General features: G+C 37.5%; 2 protein-coding genes across 2 annotated transcripts; both read left to right on the plus strand.

Moving 5' to 3' along the window:
- Positions 1–1,338: 1,338 nt before the first annotated feature.
- On the plus strand, positions 1,339–2,045 carry LOC131163549 (uncharacterized). Its single transcript, XM_058120143.1, has 3 exons — positions 1,339–1,534; positions 1,650–1,980; positions 2,027–2,045. The coding sequence occupies exons 1-3, from the start codon at positions 1,339–1,341 to the stop codon at positions 2,043–2,045; spliced, it is 546 nt and encodes a 181-aa protein (XP_057976126.1).
- Positions 2,044–5,369, plus strand: LOC131164274 (AP2-like ethylene-responsive transcription factor AIL1). The gene is made up of 8 exons (XM_058121326.1): positions 2,044–2,175; positions 2,280–2,362; positions 2,553–2,561; positions 2,725–2,813; positions 2,928–3,001; positions 3,094–3,144; positions 3,406–3,482; positions 4,606–5,369. The coding sequence occupies exons 1-8, from the start codon at positions 2,054–2,056 to the stop codon at positions 5,220–5,222; spliced, it is 1,122 nt and encodes a 373-aa protein (XP_057977309.1). The 5' UTR covers positions 2,044–2,053; the 3' UTR covers positions 5,223–5,369.
- The last annotated feature ends 12,521 nt before the right edge of the window (positions 5,370–17,890 follow it).

Here is a 17,890-nt window from a genome sequence, read left to right on the forward strand (position 1 = left end):
AAAAAACTTTAAGAGTATTCAACAATAACAAAATATGTTTGAAACATTTATACATATTACTTTTAATTCTATACATTACGTACTCCAATTTTTTCGCCAACTCTCCAAAAATACTAAAATTTACTTGTGATATTAATTTCTTTCGTCATTAAATTTAATTTTGTCCCAAATTTTTATTTTTTGTCAAAATAATTCTTTTGCAGACAAAAAGAGATGCTAGTTAAGTCCCGTCACATTATATTTTATTAATTTTAATAAACAAGGGCCAGATTCTCGATGCTAAATATGTCAAAATATCTCAAACACTTCTCAATATTAATTTAATATAATGCTTTTCAGTGTCTAAAAAAAATTTTTTTTTCTTTAATTCTAACGGAGGTAGAAAGTTTGACCGGGTGGCGTCCAGGCATGTCTTCATGTTGACTACGTCTGAACCGTACGTTGTGTGTGGAATCAACTCGGATTAGTCAGAGAGCATTCGATCCAACGGTGGTACTCTAAGGATGAGGAGCACCTCAGCTGCAGCCGGTCACAGCTCCACGCATCAATCTTTTTTGTCCACTTCTCTTCCTTTAATGGACAGCCGTTGGGCACCGCCAACCCAGGCTGCCCGGCAGGGAAGAAAACGCGCAGCCCGAGGTGTCATTAGAGCCCTGACTCCTGAACCCTATCAGAATATGAGATAGAGATTCCGAAAATATTCAATATTAAATCTATATAATAATTTTAATAATAATAACTATTGATATTTAAAAATATTAATTTTTCCTAAATTTTTATAAAAATACAAAATTTTACTTTGAAATTTCAAAATTCATGGGGTTTTTTTTTTTTTAAGTTTCATAAGCAATCCAAATCTTGGCATTTTCTTTCTAAGATATTTATACCTTTTTAAAAATATTTATTTTTTATAAATTTAAGAGAAAATATGTGCTTTCTATTGAATTTGTTAAAAAAATTACAATTTTAAAATTTTAAAAATGAATATCTCTTAGAAGAATTGAATCCTTCTTTTTCTTTTATTATTATTATTATTATTATTATTAAAATATGTATTCTTAAAATAAATTATTTTTGTTATTATTATTATTATTATTACTGTTGTTGTTGTTGTTTCGTTTTTTACTTCTTGACATGATCTATCGCTCATCCGAGCCGTAAGAACATGTATAAAACTCTACCATCAGCTTTGAAGTTTGAGCACAAAACCCAAAATCCCAAAGTTCTAGAGAGAGAGAGAGAGAGAGGGGGGCTGTCTGTTTGTGTTGTGTTTTGATTTGGGTGAGAAGTGATTTTTTCGAGATAGAGGCAGCAGAGACAGATAAAGAAGATAACAACATGAGCAATTCATGGTTGGGGTTTACTCTGACTCCACATGACTTGAGGATTGATGATGATGATGCTGATGATCATGAACAGCTTCAGCTCCGCAGGGAAGAACATCATCACCTCTCCCTTCTACCTCTCCACACTCATCATGCTTCTCTCTGCCTTCTCGATCCCCTTAGCCGCCCTACTGATCATCATGCAGAAGGTATATATTACATATATATATATATTTATTTATGTGCATGCAATTAACAATATAGATTTCTACTGCTTCTTCTTTAAAGCCATTCATGGTTTCAAATATATTTTTTCTGTGGAAGAATGGAGATATGAGAACGCCATGACTGCGTCTAATACCGATCAGGGTCCAAAGCTTGAGGACTTCTTGGGTTGCTGCTACTCCGACTCCCATGACAACCTTAGAGCTAACCCATCATCATCTTCGCTGATCCAACACTACTCTTACGAAGAAGACAATAACTATGGTCCGCCGTCACAAACCCTACTTCCGACTAACCCCGACAGTCCCAATGTTTCTAGCATGTACCATGTGGTACCTTTCGATCACGGTGCAATGTCGGTTTCTGGGTACAAGTGGCTGCGGCAGACACCGTTTTCCGGGGAGAAATCTCCGGCGGAAAAGAGCAGCGGGTGCAGCTTTCAGGCGCTCGCGCTCACCATGAGCCCCACCTCTCAGCCTGCGAATCTGCCGGTGATTTCCCCAATGCCAGCGCCGGCAGACAGCAGGAAAAGGCCGGTCGGAAAGTCTCTTGCGAGAGAACCGGTTCCCCGGAAATCGCTCGATACTTTTGGTCAGAGAACTTCTCAATATCGTGGTGTTACTAGGTACATATTATAAATGTGTAGCTATAGCTTTTCAGATTTTTTAAATTTAAAGATTAATTAATAGTACATAATCTCTCTCTCTCTCTCTCTCTCTCTCGTGTTAGGCATAGATGGACAGGAAGGTATGAGGCCCATTTATGGGATAACAGTTGCAGAAAAGAAGGACAGACAAGGAAAGGAAGGCAAGGTATTATGATTAGATTTATCATATAGTTAGCACAATTTTATATGTTTTATATGTATAATGTATGTCTTTCATTCATTTTGTTTCCCATTTCTCTTTCTCTAAATTTGAAAGAAACATACTAACGGTTCTGTCATTCTCATGCATGGTTTGTCTGTGGGTGATCTGTTAAATATTCTCTCTCCCCAAACAGTATATCTTGGTATGTGAGACTCTTCCATTCTAAATATTTTTTCCAACTTTTCTTTCCTCTTGCAAGAGAAAATAATGTTTTTTTTTTTTTTGGAATGATACATAAGAAAGTGTGCATCATTGCATGTTTATTTTATCTTCGTTTTTTATTTTTCTGGGGTAACGTTTGTCAGGTGGGTATGATAAGGAAGAGAAAGCGGCAAGGGCTTATGATTTAGCTGCTCTAAAATATTGGGGACCAACAACCCATATAAATTTTCCTGTGAGTATGGTAGTTGTGGGAATTGAAGCTCCCCCTCTGCAAAAACCATTCACTCCCTCAACATGCATATACTAATTTCACCCTTGTTTTTTTTCCCCAATTGTATGTGATCAGCTTAGCACTTACGAGAAAGAGCTCGAAGAGATGAAAACCATGAACAGACAGGAATTTGTTGCCAACTTAAGAAGGTATTCTCTTTATAATTTTCTCAGAGCTAGAAAGAAATCACAATCACTGAAAAAAAGAGTGAAATAAGATGAAACTTATTTTGTTTTAACAGGAAAAGCAGTGGGTTTTCGAGAGGGGCGTCTGTGTACAGAGGAGTGACGAGGTTGTGGCAGAAAGCAGCTTTGTTTGATTGATATAATATATATAAAAATCTCTCCTCTTCTCTTCTCCCATTATTTACTGCGGTTTGCAGCTTTTTTATTTTGCTGGTTTTCAGAATATATATGTTTGGCACACATTATGATGCATGTGCCAAGTTTTATACATTTATAGTATGGAGTTGAAGTCTACCCTTTGAAAGCATCTATCCTGATTTCCATTATGATGACAAGTTGGTTTTCTCAACCCATTACAATGCATGCAGACACCATCAGCATGGAAGGTGGCAAGCTCGAATTGGTAGGGTTGCAGGCAACAAGGACCTCTACCTCGGTACTTTCAGTAAGTCTCATTGCTCTTTAATTACTTTCCCCCTTACAAAAACTATTATTTTATTTTATTTTATTTTATTTTTTTTTTGAGGTTTCTCACACCATACATATACATGCATATGTATTTGTATATCTTAATTGTATCATTAATTTTATACAAGTGAGTATGCATTTGGAGCTTTGGACCGTCCTAGCTATGCAAGTTTAATTTTAATTTCATGGGTATGGTTCACTCTTTTGACTGAGCAATTGCACATACATTGTATGTGTATACATTTATTTGAGTTAAAATTTTATTTAAAAGTATTAATTTTTTTTTTGTTTACATAAAAAACTAAACCACACATAAAAAGATTAACTAATAAATTATTTTATTCATAAAAAAACTAAATAATATTTCTCCCTCCCTTGAAACTCCATAAGTAATAACATGAGTTGGGCTCTTTTAATAATTTTTACAAAGCGACAAAGTTAATGATATTTATAGTTGTTAAATTTATCCCCCACCATCTCGATTAATTTTTATAAAAAATTATAAATATTCTCTATATTAAATTTTTGAATTTTTTGAAACATTAAATATGCATTTTAAATCATTTGCCTAAAAAAGAATGTTCAATCATTATATTGCAATAATGATTAGAATGGACTATTAAGAAAAAGACTGCTTTTAGTAGTATAATTTACTATAATTTACTCTCAACCATCAGAACTGTACATATGAGAAGAAGTATTATTTAGTTACCCAACATAATATAAATCAAGAAAGAGACGATGGAGGAGTTTTGAAGAAGAAAAATATATTTGGATAAGAGTTTATATAAGCCTCATTGGGAGATCTTGAATAATATGATGCTGGTTGTGACGGATGTGGAAAATTGGAATCATTAATATACACACTAAGATAATGAAAGACGGCAGTATTACCACTCATGCCGCCGATTTGGCAAGTAAAGCTAAGATTTTCGGAAATGTAAAAGGTTTGATGCTCTGTAGAGGTCTCTCCATACACGATCTTAAATTAATGTATGTGTGGGGAGTCGCCATCTCTCCAATTTAGCTAGGGACAAGCGGTGTTTAGTAATGGTCTAATTGATAATACCGTTAGGTGTTTTAACTCATGTAATTAATAGGCACGCAAGAGGAAGCAGCAGAAGCCTACGATATCGCGGCAATAAAGTTCAGGGGAACGAGTGCCGTGACGAATTTCGACATAAGCAGGTACGATGTGCACAGGATTTGCTCCAGCTCCACCCTGATTGGAACCGACCTTAAAAAACGTTCCCCAAAAGACCATTCCACCAGCGCTGCTGCCGGCGCCGCCACTCGTCACTCCCTTAACGACCACCAGGATTTTAATTCATGTTCTGCTTCATCACCCTCCCCTCATCCCCAACCTCTTCTCGCGATATCATCCAACGGCGACGGTGGCGATCAGCATTCACCCGATGAATTAATGGCTGATCAACTAATGGTGTGGAGTGCTCCTGCCAGTGCGGTCAATGAACATCAGCCCCATGATCATGAGACCGCGATGAATGTCAATGGCGAGTCTCTCGCTCCGAAATGCTCCCTTGGTAATTACTCTCAAGGGTACTTCTCGCTGCAGGCTCCCAAATACGAAGAAGATGTTCACAGTAGGACTCATGCCTTGCAAGCCAGTGGGGATCGGCTGAGAGATCTGGAAATGCTTCGTCGCCAGCAGCATCAGCATCACCAGGTCCCTATGTTTGCACTGTGGAATGAGTGAATGAGCAAATTCAGGTGTTTGATAAATTAGATGGCTCACAATCGTAGAAGGAATTCCCAAAGCTAAGTAGCTAGCCATACATATATATATATATGAAACGTGCATGCATTGGATGAAGTTGCTTCAAGTTTTCCTCGTTAATTTTGATGCACTTTTGTTACACACTTTTGGTACGTATGAATGTTGGAATTTGGAGGCTAATGAGAATTGAATAATCTTCATTTGATCTTCATTCAACTGTTATTATTTCCTTTTCTTCAAAAGCATTTTATTTTTGCAAATTTAAATTGTTTTTCGGGTTTTATGGTGAGAAGTGTTCAGTATGTTTTAGAGCTTAAGAACTTATTAGAAGTGAATGGTTTGGTACGTTAAAAAATTTGATTCCATTTGACTAGCCAAGTATTTGTTGGCTCCATATGGTGCTCCTGGTGTATCCATCTTTGTTAATTAAATCTGTATGGTTTAATGTAATTCTTTATGAAAAGAAAATGCATAAATTGGCATTTTCAAAATTAATTTGGACACATTTTCTATTCAAAAACTAGGGTAAACTATAAATTGTCATTTTGCTTTAGCGGTTTATTGGTTATTGAATTTTAATTTGTATCAAGTTATGTTTTGAATCTGACGCATTTCAGTGCTCTATTTAATTTTTTATGACCTGCGCTCTGATCATTTCCTTCATTCAGCTTTTTGTAGTAAGGCAAGAAAAATCATTAAAAATATTGGGATCTTCCATTTATCAATAATAGAGAATCTTAATCTCTAATTTTTATAACATTACTAGAAAAAAAAAAAAAATAAGTAAAGCTGTAGATGTTTTGATCACTAGAAGGATTTTTTTCACCAAGAATTTTGAATTCATTGTAGACTTTAGGCAGAAAAGTATCTAGGAATAATATACCAAATTTATGAATCAAATTTTGATTTTATTTTTGTACATCATTAATATTTAATTTTTTTAAAAAAATTTTAATTATAAAAAAATAAATTTTTATTTTTAATAAATTTTAATATAGAAGAAAATCACAATGAAAAAAGTGTTGAATTTTTTATCCAAACGAACCCGTTGTCTTTTGGAGAATTATCTAGTATTTTTAATTACCTTTAATTAAAGAACCTAAACATCTTGCATCCTATACATTATATTCTTTATTTATTCTTTTAAAAAAAATTAATTAAAGCTGCAGTCTTTTTCCATAAAGATAGATGTTAATTATCGTTTTGGATGTAAACAGTTTGGGAAATTGAAGTTCACCATTCTCTTCTCTCCTCAATCTAGGTTTCAATAATTTTTAATTCTTGTGTGAAAGCACTCAACTCATGACATATAATGCGTTTGGTTCAGTGGCTAAGACTTAAGGGATTTGAACTAATCATGCTTTTATTATCCTTTCTCGTGTTTGAATTGGATTGTCCATTGAGTAGGCTAATTATTAACAAGACGAAAGAACCTTCTAACAAAAGACATTAATAAACATTCACATCTTGAACTCGCCCCACTCTCCTCCTCAGTTGAGATCTGTCTCTCTTTAGAAACCCTTAAGTTTGCTGGATCCATACCTAGTCAGAGCAGACGGCTGCTGCTCATTCAACATCTACGGCGCCGGCTGCTCCTCTGTCACCCTTTGCTGCTCCACTTACTCTGCCGGACATGTTGACATTAAGCCACCGCCGGTTGAATTTTTGCTCCCCCTTGTGTGTGTGTGTGTATATATATATATATATATATATATATATATATGTGTGTGTGTGTGTGTGTGTGTGTGTGTGTGTGTGTGTGGAGTTGTATAAGAGAGAAGAGAGTGTGGTGTGTTGCAGTGTGCATAAGAGTGCAGAGTTTGTTGCAGTGTAATTTGCATGAAATAGAGAGATTGTGTAGAGAGAGAGAGCTGTAAGAGTTGAGTGAGAGTTGAGTGATTGTATCCTCCTCCTCCTCTGTATTTTATCCAGTATATAGTAATCTCTCGCTCCCGTGGACGTAGGCCGGAATTTGGCCGAACCACGTAACTCTGGTGTTAATATTGGTGTGTGTGTGTGCTTTATTTATTTTTATCCATTAATTACTTGATCTGTAAAACCCCAACAAAGTGGTATCAGAGAGTATTGTTGGAGTAGAATTTCAGATCGGAGAAAATTCCTAGATTTTGAGCCTTTGTCCAGTAGCTCAAAATTTAATTTTGAGGCTACCATCAAACTCCAATCGTCGAGACGAAGCAAACGGTGTCAACTGGAGCTCTAAACAACATCAGACGACGTCACACGCGCCTACACGCGCCGCCAACATCCAGGGGAGGTTTCCACGCTCCCATACGCGCCTCCACGCGCCGGCTACTGATCGGGAAGTAGCGTCACACGCGTTCATGCGCCGGGGAACGTCCGGCGCACATTCGTAGGAGGAAAACGATGGCCACGTCAGCGCCACGTCACCTAACCACGTCAGTCGGGACCTGCGCCAGTCAGCAACACGTGGCGCCTAGTCAGCAACCCGGGCAATGCCACGTCAGCAGCTGAGTCAGCGCCACGTCAGCCAGCGCTAGGCCACGTCAGCCGCACAGTCAGCAAGCCACTTCAGCGCTGCGTCAGCTGACACGTCATCGCTACCACGTCAGTATAGTTGACCAAGAGTTGACCAATTTTTGACCGAAGTTTGACCAGGCTTTTCAAAGCCATTTCAGGTCCGTTTTTCAAACAACTTAAGCCATTTCCAGGGTTTTCGACCGTTCCGAACGCAACCGTACATTCGGTTTCTTGAGATTCTACCCCAATTTTTCTATACGAGCAAGTTAGTGCTTAAAAATCAATAGAGGAGTCAGAATCGGGTACAATGATCAAGCTCACAGCCTCCAATTACACTCTGTGGAGGTCTCGGATGGAGGATCTCCTTAATTGTAAGGATTTGGAAGACCCTTTGGATTTTAAAAATATGAAACCAGATTCCGTCAAAGATGATGATTGGAGAAGAATGAATAGGAAGACCATTGGTCAAATCAGACAATGGATTGACCACAAGGTATATCATCACGTCGCACAAGAGACTGATGCTTATAGTCTTTGGGAGAAGCTGGAAAACATGTACCAGGCCAAGACTGCCCGCAACAAAGCCATGTTAATGAGACGGCTTGTTAATCTGAAGTTAAAAAGCGGTACCTCTATAGCTGAACATACTAGTGAGTTCCAAAACCTAGTAAATCAGCTTTCATCTGTGAAGATGGATCTTGGCGATGAAGCAGAAGCATTGCTGCTTCTTAGCTCCTTACCAGACAGCTGGGAGACATTCGTTATTACTCTCAGCAATTCAGCTCCTGATGGCAAACTTACCATGGTGATGGTAAAAGATGCCTTATTCAACGAAGAGGCCAGGAGAAAAAAAACAGGTGCAGATCAGTCACAAGCCTTTGTTACTGAAACCAGAGGCCGACCTCAAGAAAGTACCAGTACCAGAAGTTGAGGTAGAGGCAGAGGTAGAAGCAAATCTAGAGGAAGATCCCAGGATCGCGGCAGATTCAGTGATGGTAAAAATTGGAAGAGAGGGAAAATCTCTTGTTACTATTGTGGCATTGAAGGCCATATAAAGAAAGATTGTCGAAAATTTTGGCGGGATCATGGTCAAAGCCGCCAGCAACAAAAGAAAGAGGAAGGTGAGAACTCGGTCACCTTAACCCAAGATATATCAGTTTTTTCAATTAATGAAGATGCATGTTGTCATATTGGGAACCACGACACTGAATGGGTGGTAGACACAGCAGCCTCCTACCATGCCACTCCCTACAAAGAATTCTTCACGATGTATAAATCTGGAGATTTTGGTACAGTAAAGATGGGGAACACTAGTTCTTCTCAGATCGTGGGAATCGGAGACGTGCAGATTGTGACCAATATTGGTTGCACCATAACACTAAAGGATGTTCGACATGTCCCAGATCTTCGACTCAACCTTATTTCTGGGGCAGCCCTTGATAAACAGGGCTATGAAAGCTACTTTGGGAAAGGTGCTTGGAAATTGTCAAAAGGTAATTTGACAATAGCACGAGGACGCATTTGCTGCACATTGTACAAAACGCAGGTGAAGATTTGTACTAATGCCATCAATGCAGTGGAAGATGAAGCATCACCAAACCTATGGCATAAGAGACTCGGACACGTGGGTGAAAAAGGGCTCCTTACATTGGCGAAGAAGGTATTTATCAAAATCACAAAAGGTATTGCCTTAAACCCATGTGATCATTGCTTATTTGGAAAACAACATAGAGTTTCATTTAGTTCCTCTATGAAGAGAAGGTCAAAGCCATTGAGTTTGGTATATTCTGACGTATGCGGACCCATTGAAGTAGAATCTATCGGCGGCAACAGGTATTTTGTTACCTTTATTGATGACGCTTCAAGGAAGGTGTGGGTATATTTTCTAAAAACAAAGGACCAGGTATTTAAATATTTCAAGGAATTTCATGCTATGGTGGAGAGGCAAATAGGGAAGAAATTGAAGTGCCTCCGGACAGACAATGGAGGCGAGTATACTTCCAACGAGTTCAGAGCATACTGTACTGAACGTGGTATTAGGCATGAAAAGACAGTCCCACGTACCCCACAACATAATGGTGTAGCTGAGAGAATGAATCGGACCATTATGGAGAGAGTTAGAAGTATGCTCAGTATGACTAAATTACTTAAGCCATTCTGGGGGGAAGCTATTCGTGCCGCATGTTACCTTATCAACAGATCACCGTCAGCACCACTTAATTTTGGAATTCCAGAGAAAGAATGGACCAGAAGAAAAGTTTCTTACACTCATCTAAGAGTGTTTGGGTGCAAAGCTTTTGCATATATATCTAATGAGCAGAGGCAAAAGCTCGACGTGAAATCCATTCCATGTATCTTTATTGGCTATGGAGATGATGAATTCAGCTACAGATTATGCGATCCAGAGAGGAAGCAGGTCATTAGATCGAGAGATGTGGTTTTCCATGAAAACCAGGTGTTTGAGGACTTTGAACCACAAACAAAGTCTAACCAACCTAGTTCCAGTGCTCCAATCATTGTAACGGATCCTACACCATCATATTCTCCCACAAACCATGGAGAATTGCAGGCTGATCCTTTGGAAACAGATGTAGACGGTGTTGAGCAGGGGGAGCAACAACCCCTTCCACCAGAAATTGCAGAATCATCACATCAGTCAGATGATGAAGTATATCCTCCTCCAAAAGAAGCTGAGCCCAGAAGATCTGAAAGAGGTCGTGTTCTGATTCCGTCGAGAAGATATCCAGAATCAGAATATCTTTTACTCACTGATGAGGGGGAGCCAGAAAGTTTCCAAGAGGTCCAGTCTCATACCGACAAAGCTAAATGGATAGAAGCTATGAAAGCAGAGGTGAATTCTTTACACAAGAATCAAACGTATGAGCTGGTAAGACTTCCCAAAGGGAAGAGAGTACTAAGGAACAAATGGGTGTTCAAGCTTAAGAAATATGGTAGTGGACAAATAGTGACGCATAAAGCCAGATTGGTCGTCAAAGGTTTCGAACAGAAGGAAGGCGTTGACTTTGATGAGATATTTTCGCCAGTAGTGAAAATGACAACAATTCGAGTCATACTCGGATTAGTAGCCAAGTTAAATCTAGAGCTTGAACAAATGGATGTGAAAACAGCCTTCCTACATGGAGACTTGGAAGAAGACATCTACATGAAGCAACCAGAAAGATTTGAAGTTCCAGGGAAAGAACATCTAGTCTGCAGGTTGAAGAAAAGTCTCTAGCGTCTTAAGCAAGCATTGAGACCATGGTATAGAAAATTTGACTCTTTCATGGTGAGTCACGGATATAAGAGGACTGCAGCAGATCAGTGTGCATATGTTCAGATATTTCCTGATGGTAATCTTGTCATCCTACTACTCTATGTTGATGACATGTTGATCATTGGTCAGGATGCAAGCAAGATCAACAAGTTAAAGATGGAATTGTCTAAGTCTTTTGAAATGAAGGACTTAGGCCCAGCTCAGCAGATCCTAGGCATCAGGATCCATCGCGACAGGAAAGCCAGAAAGTTATGGTTATCACAGGAGAAGTATATTGAACGGGTAATCAAAAAGTTCAACATGGAAGTGCCAAGCCAGTAAGTACTTTACTGGCTAATCATTTCAAGCTAAGCAAGAAGTTGTCTCACTCATCAAGGGAAGAAATGTCAATAGTCTCATACTCATCAGCAGTTGGAAGCTTGATGTACGCAATGGTGTGTACGAGACCAGACATTGCCCACGCTATAGGCGTTGTGAGCAGGTTTCTTTCCAATCCAGGGAAAGACCATTGGGAAGCTGTAAATGGATTCTCAAGTACTTGAAAGGTACATTAGGATTATGCTTATGTTTCGGGAAAGCTGAACCAATCTTGGAGGGTTACACTGATGCAGACATGGTTGGTGATCTTGATGGAAGAAAGTCCATATCAGGTTTTTTGTTCACCTTTGCAGGGGGAGCTGTATCATGGCAGTCAAAATTGCAAAAGTGTGTTGCCCTATCAACAACAGAAGCAGAATATATTGCCGCAGCAGATGCTAGGAAGGAGATGTTGTGGTTCAAACGGTTTCTTCAAGAGTTAGGAGTCAAACAGGAAGAATATAAGGTACATTGTGATAGTCAGAGTGCACTGGACTTGAGCAAGAATTCAATGTACCATTCCCGAACAAAACATATTGACATTCGCTATCATTGGATACGCGAAGTGATGGAACAACAACTGTTGAAGTTAGTCAAAATTCATACTAAAGAGAATCCGGCAGACATGTTAACAAAGGGGGTAACTTATGAGAAGCTCCAGCTATGCAGGGATGTAGCTGGGATGGACGTCAATTGAAGATTAACATATTATTCTCCTCCTATGGGTATGGAGGGAGAGAATTGCTGGATCCATACCCAGTCAGAGCAGACGGCTGCTGCTCCTTCAACATCTACGGCGCCGGCTGCTCCTCCGTCACCCTTTGCTGCTCCACCTACTCTGCCGGACATGTTGACATTAAGCCACCGCCCGTTAAATTTTTGCTCTCCCTTGTGTATATATATATATGTGTGTGTGTGTGTGTGTGTGTGTGTGTGTGGAGTTGTATAAGAGAGAAAAGAGTGTGGTGTGTTGCAGTGTGCATAAGAGTGCAGAGTGTGTTGCAGTGTAAGCTGCGTGAAATAGAGAGATTGTGTAAAGAGAGAGAGCTGTAAGAGTTGAGTGATTGTATCCTCCTCCTCCTCTGTATTTTATCCAGTATATAGTAATATCTCGCTCCCGTGGACGTAGGCTGGAATTTGGCCGAACCACGTAACTCTGGTGTCAATATTGGTGTGTGTGTGCTTTATTTATTTTTATCCATTAGTTACTTGATCTATAAAACCCCAACAAAGTTTAGCTTTGTTGTTCGGTATTTGGAGCAATGCCAAGTCTTTGACTGGCTTTCAAATCAAATCAAAATGCACAATGAACCAGAGAGGCCTAGCCTTGGTCGACCTCAACCTTGGTCTCGGGTCCTAAACTTAGGAGCCTTAATTGGTGGAGAAGATTCTAGTTCTAAGAATGTGGGTTATTATTACTCGATGGGAATTAGGGTGTGTCAGAATGCAGGAGAGCTTTGGGCAAATATGCCCTAGCTAGCTAACACTGGCCACCTGCAGGAGGGGAGGGAGGAGACTGGCTAGCCCTGCCCCTTGTGTATAATTGGATAGGCTAACTTTGTTTTTCTTATCCAATCCCGCGCTATAGTGACTGTAAAGAAAAGGAATAGCTGAATTCTTCTCTCTGAATTTCTCATTGTGTATATATATACAAGAGAAAGGAATATAAAGTAGAATAAATTTATTATATGTTTGCTGTGTAAAGCAGAAAAAGAAACAACAGGATACAAAAGGGAATTACAGTTTACAAAGTTTGTGAAAAGGTCTCTTTGTGTGCTGATGGGTTAGCATACTTACTCGTCTGCTGCATCAAACATGAAGTAAAAATGCTTGGCTAGCTTAGCCACCAAAACCAAACACACCCTAAACGTCTTAAACTATTTTTAAAGACCATATCTTTGTAGGTCTTGAGCAAAATCACCAAAATATTAAGAATAATCGAATATCCTTTAACATGTTTTTTGGAACTTAGATTTCAAAAATATGTGGTATTTAAATTTATATAAATTTTTGACAAAATTCCATCTGAAATTGTATTAAATATCTAAACTAACTTATATTCAAAATTCAAAACATGTGATCCAAATAAAACCTTAGTTAAAAACATCTCTAGGAGATATTTTTTTTAATATATATGAAAAAATATTTTAAAAATAATTTCTACACATAAAATTTGAAACTTACGAATATGTTATACTAATATTTAGTGAAGACTTGCCCTAAAATCATGTCTTAATTAATTATATGAATTCAAATTATTAATTCCAAAACTTACCTGAAGAAAATTTGAAGGAAAAGTACTGGGCATGAAAGGTGGTGGGGGGCACTGCACATCAGCCGAGATGGCAATTAAGGTGCAGAAGTATACATGCAACTGCCTACATTTGGTATCACCTGAGCTGAGCTAAGGATATTGTGGCACGGTTTTTAATTATTAATAATTCAACATTGGATCCCAATTCTCTCTCTATAGCTACCTTCCATGTCCTATCCTCCTCATTATTATGTATATCTGTGTTTCCAATTTGTACTTTCGCCTCAGTCCCCCTGCAGCTATGTTTGTGTGTAGGTACCCATTAAGCATCCATTTAAAAATACAATTTATTTATTTTAATTTTTTAAAAATGTTTCATCAAAATTAACTTAATTTTATATATATATATATATATATAAAAAACAATCTAAAAGTAAACAACGCAAATGCCAGAGGGCCCAAAAGCAAAAAAAATAAAAAAATAAAAATGATAATAATAATTATTTTAAAAGAAAATATAAAAAGATCATCCAATGCATGTGTACATGAACCAAACCCGTCCAATTCGTTTATTTTGAGGTTTGTGTTGACATGTTAATTAACAGGTCTATTTCTCCTAAACCTAAATTCGGTCTAAATGGATGCAGGCAAATTTCTCAATATTTTATTGCTATACTTCTCGATATATAGACTTCTAAGATATTTAATTTATGGGTAATATCATGCATTAATTATTAATTAATAACATATATGATTTTTGAAGCCAATGCAAGGTGTTCGACGTTTGGCTCATATTTTTGTTAAACATGAATTGCGCGTGGTGATGTGCGTTCAAGTTGCATATGATGGTATAAGTTTTTGGGTGATTGTTTTGAGACAAGTTGGGCGTTGAGGGTGTTTGGGAAATATAGAAAAAGAAAAAAAATATATTTTACATGGGAATATATATATATATATATATATATATATAAAATAAAAATGAAAAAATGTGGGTCAACATCTTTAAGCTTTCAATTTAAACCTATAAGAAAAAATCAACAAAATAAATGTGTGAAATGTGTAAAAATCAAAAATAAAATTAATTGACATGATTGGTCAAATTATCAATTTGTGTTAAATTTGATTGATCAATTAGAAATTGATTGATCAAATCAAATTCAAAGTTGATTGAATCTCCAAGGCTTTTAAAGAGAGTGGGGGACAACATAAGACGATGGGAGGAGAAAAAAGAGACAGCTACGTACTCAGAAAGAGTGGGGGAGAAAAAAAGTATTTTTGCAGAAAATTCAGGATTGGAGGTGTCTATACAATCAGATTGACTTAGACAATCAGATAGTGATTCTTATCCGATTGAGTTGAAATTTTTATAGGTTATTTATGACTCACTCTTCTTAATTTTGATTGGTTAGATTGTTATTTTGAGGTATGCAACTTTGGTTGTGTGCCTTGGACAACAACTCCATTGCAACAGTAGCTTCAAGATTAGAGGTGCTTACACAGTCAGCTTAATCTAGACGATCGGATGGTGATTTCTTGTCTGATTGAGTTGAAATTTTTATAGTTCCATTGCAGCAGCAACTTCAAGTATTGGAATCCACAAACAAGCCTACAATTTTATGGTCAAATTGAAGGAAACCTAACTGATAAGTACACTATTTCTCTTTCGATTTTTTTTTTCTATTGTGTTGGATGAGATTCTCTTGCATTTTCTTAATGTCCAAACAAGTTTACCTAACGTGAGTTAGGTTAAATTGGGTTAAGTTTGGGCTCAAGGGCTAAGTTAGTAAATTTGAGTTAGTGTTCTAAATGTTTGGGTTCAGGCTAATTAATAGGCTAAGGGGATTTGGGCCTGACTTATTAAAACGAATTTGGGCTTGGCTTTTTTTGTTGAAACTGCATTTGGGCCCTTACCCTATCGTGACCCATTTGGTTTCTGTGTTGAAAGCAAAAGAAAAAAAAAAATTTTAATGGACCTCAAAGCCCACTAAACTGAACTGGTTGTCCCAATTCAAACTAGTTAAATCGATTTGTCATGCCCCGAACCTGCAGATGGGTCCCAGGAGTGAATATAGTGACCTAACTTGTCTTTGTATCAATTAAACATACATAATACAATACTAAATGAGGGTCCGACCCCGTGAGGTACAAATGAACCCTATACATATTCACATACATATCCATACTCATCAAATACGCAGCGAAAAATGTTCTTTCTATACATACATCATACCATACCAGAATCTATACAGAATTAGAATGTATGTTCCCAAAGTTATAGTACATACCCCAGGTGTTTACAAAATCCAACAATGACAACCTGATTACAAAACTCGTACCTACACAAGTACTAAACGTAGCTAAACGACACTCCCACTTCCGGACGCTAGGATGCTAGTTTCGGTTACCCGAAGGACCTGAAAAATATTTGTATATTCGGGGTGAGACACCTTTGAATAAGGAGAAGGCAGGTTATATTAGTGTGTGACATATGAGTGTTATTTTAGCGTAAAACATAACACAATACAAAACAATACGATACAGTTCCATACAGTTCAATACAGTTCCAGTATTTTTCACAAAACCATTCCAGTATATACGATTCCAAACATATGGTCAATGTCGTCACACTCAAGCACCCGATACCCTACAATAACCGAAGTCTCACGGTTATATCGTTGCCAGTACGATGTAGCTCACACCTATTAGTGACCAGCCGGAAAGAACATGCGATATTTCACACCCTTGGATATGGAGCTAGATACTCTCGCCCATGGTAATTAGCCGAGACATGGCGTCAGTGTAAAGACCTGCTTAATAAAATGGTTTTTTTTTGGCAAATAACATACTCTGATACCATGATATTAACCTAAGCAGTAGCAAGCAGAATCATACAAACACAACCATTATATACAATACAAAACCAATACCAGAGTACTACTGTGTTTCCCAAAATATACACATATAACTATTTTTCAAAAAAATTCCCTCAACTATACTGGGATATACAAAAACGCTCCCAAAAATGATACTCACTTTCTAACAGGGCACTAGAAAATCCCCTCTATTTGAAAGCCTGATCTGCTCGCCTACCTAGATCACCTGAAAAATATTTCAACACTAGGATGAGCTAACGCTCAGTAAGAAGAAATATGTTATTACTAGTGTGTGGCAAATGAGCTACTATATATCATAAAATCTGTTTCATATAAACATGAATAACTGAGTACAAAAGTACAGCACAAATAATAAAGTACACCACCCCTTTTCCCTATTACTTGACATATCAGTATTATGGTTATAACTCAAAATACTTCTAGTGTATATAGTAGGATCTCCATTTCTGTAAATCAATACGTAAGTAATAGTAATTGAAACTGTTCCCTGTGGCTATCTGTGTCATGACATGCCCCTCATGACGAGGTTGTGCGGCCCATAGGTTGGATTTACCCTGACTGGCCAACCAAGAATAAATCACTGAAGTCTGTTAGTCGACCTGCCCACCTCAACCCATATCTGGATAGGGAGCCTAAGCAATTTAAGGGCCTAGGTGGTCGACCGTACCACGTATTATCTGAATAGGTGGTTGCACTTATAAAGTAATATAATATCTGTAGCAATGGTATCGTGCTCTGTGGCTGCAAGTCCAACAGGGTCTGATATCATATAATATATTTCTATACATATCTATCTGATTTACCATGATTCTGAAGTAATCATAATAACCATGATGCTGCAAAACGTACTGAAATCTGAATAATCATAACATGAAACTGCATATTCGTAATACTGGAATTCGTATAATCATGGTACCGAGTTTCATATAATCATGGTACTAAAATTTGTAAAATCATGGTACTAAAATTCACATAATCATAGTACTTAAATCCGTAAAATCATGATACTGAAATTCATAAAAATCATGAAACTATAATTCGTAAAACATATCCCCATACTACATACATATTCACAAGTCACACCATAGTTTAATACATAATTTTCGTAAATAAATACACTGTATAATATTTACAAATTTCCTAGCATAGCATATTTCCCTTACCTTAACTCTGAAAAGCCCCTACTGTACTCTAGCCCGATACCCGCAGGGCCTCCTATACAACACCCTGAAAATGATATTTGTTAGAACTAAACATCAGTATTTTTTTGCCTACATCATTTCTTATAACTATCAAGAAGTCAAAAACTGAATAAAAGTCTTTACCCTAAATTTGGGATGAAATTTAACTTCGATTTCTTGACGATCCG

Source organism: Malania oleifera, chromosome 9, assembly GCF_029873635.1.
Source record: "Malania oleifera isolate guangnan ecotype guangnan chromosome 9, ASM2987363v1, whole genome shotgun sequence".
NCBI classification, from domain to species: Eukaryota; Viridiplantae; Streptophyta; class Magnoliopsida; order Santalales; family Ximeniaceae; genus Malania; species Malania oleifera.

What these genes read in the sequence shown, in the direction of transcription:
- LOC131163549 (XM_058120143.1), top strand. Translation starts at nt 1,339, where the DNA reads ATGAGCAATTCATGGTTGGGGTTTACTCTGACTCCACATGACTTGAGG. An exon ending in TACTGATCATCATGCAGAAG is followed by an intron (nt 1,535 to 1,649) that starts GTATATATTACA and finishes TTTCTGTGGAAG; the next exon opens with AATGGAGATATGAGAACGCC.
- LOC131164274 (XM_058121326.1), top strand. Translation starts at nt 2,054, where the DNA reads ATGCCAGCGCCGGCAGACAGCAGGAAAAGGCCGGTCGGAAAGTCTCTT. An exon ending in CAACCCATATAAATTTTCCT is followed by an intron (nt 2,814 to 2,927) that starts GTGAGTATGGTA and finishes GTATGTGATCAG; the next exon opens with CTTAGCACTTACGAGAAAGA. An exon ending in CCTCTACCTCGGTACTTTCA is followed by an intron (nt 3,483 to 4,605) that starts GTAAGTCTCATT and finishes TGTAATTAATAG; the next exon opens with GCACGCAAGAGGAAGCAGCA.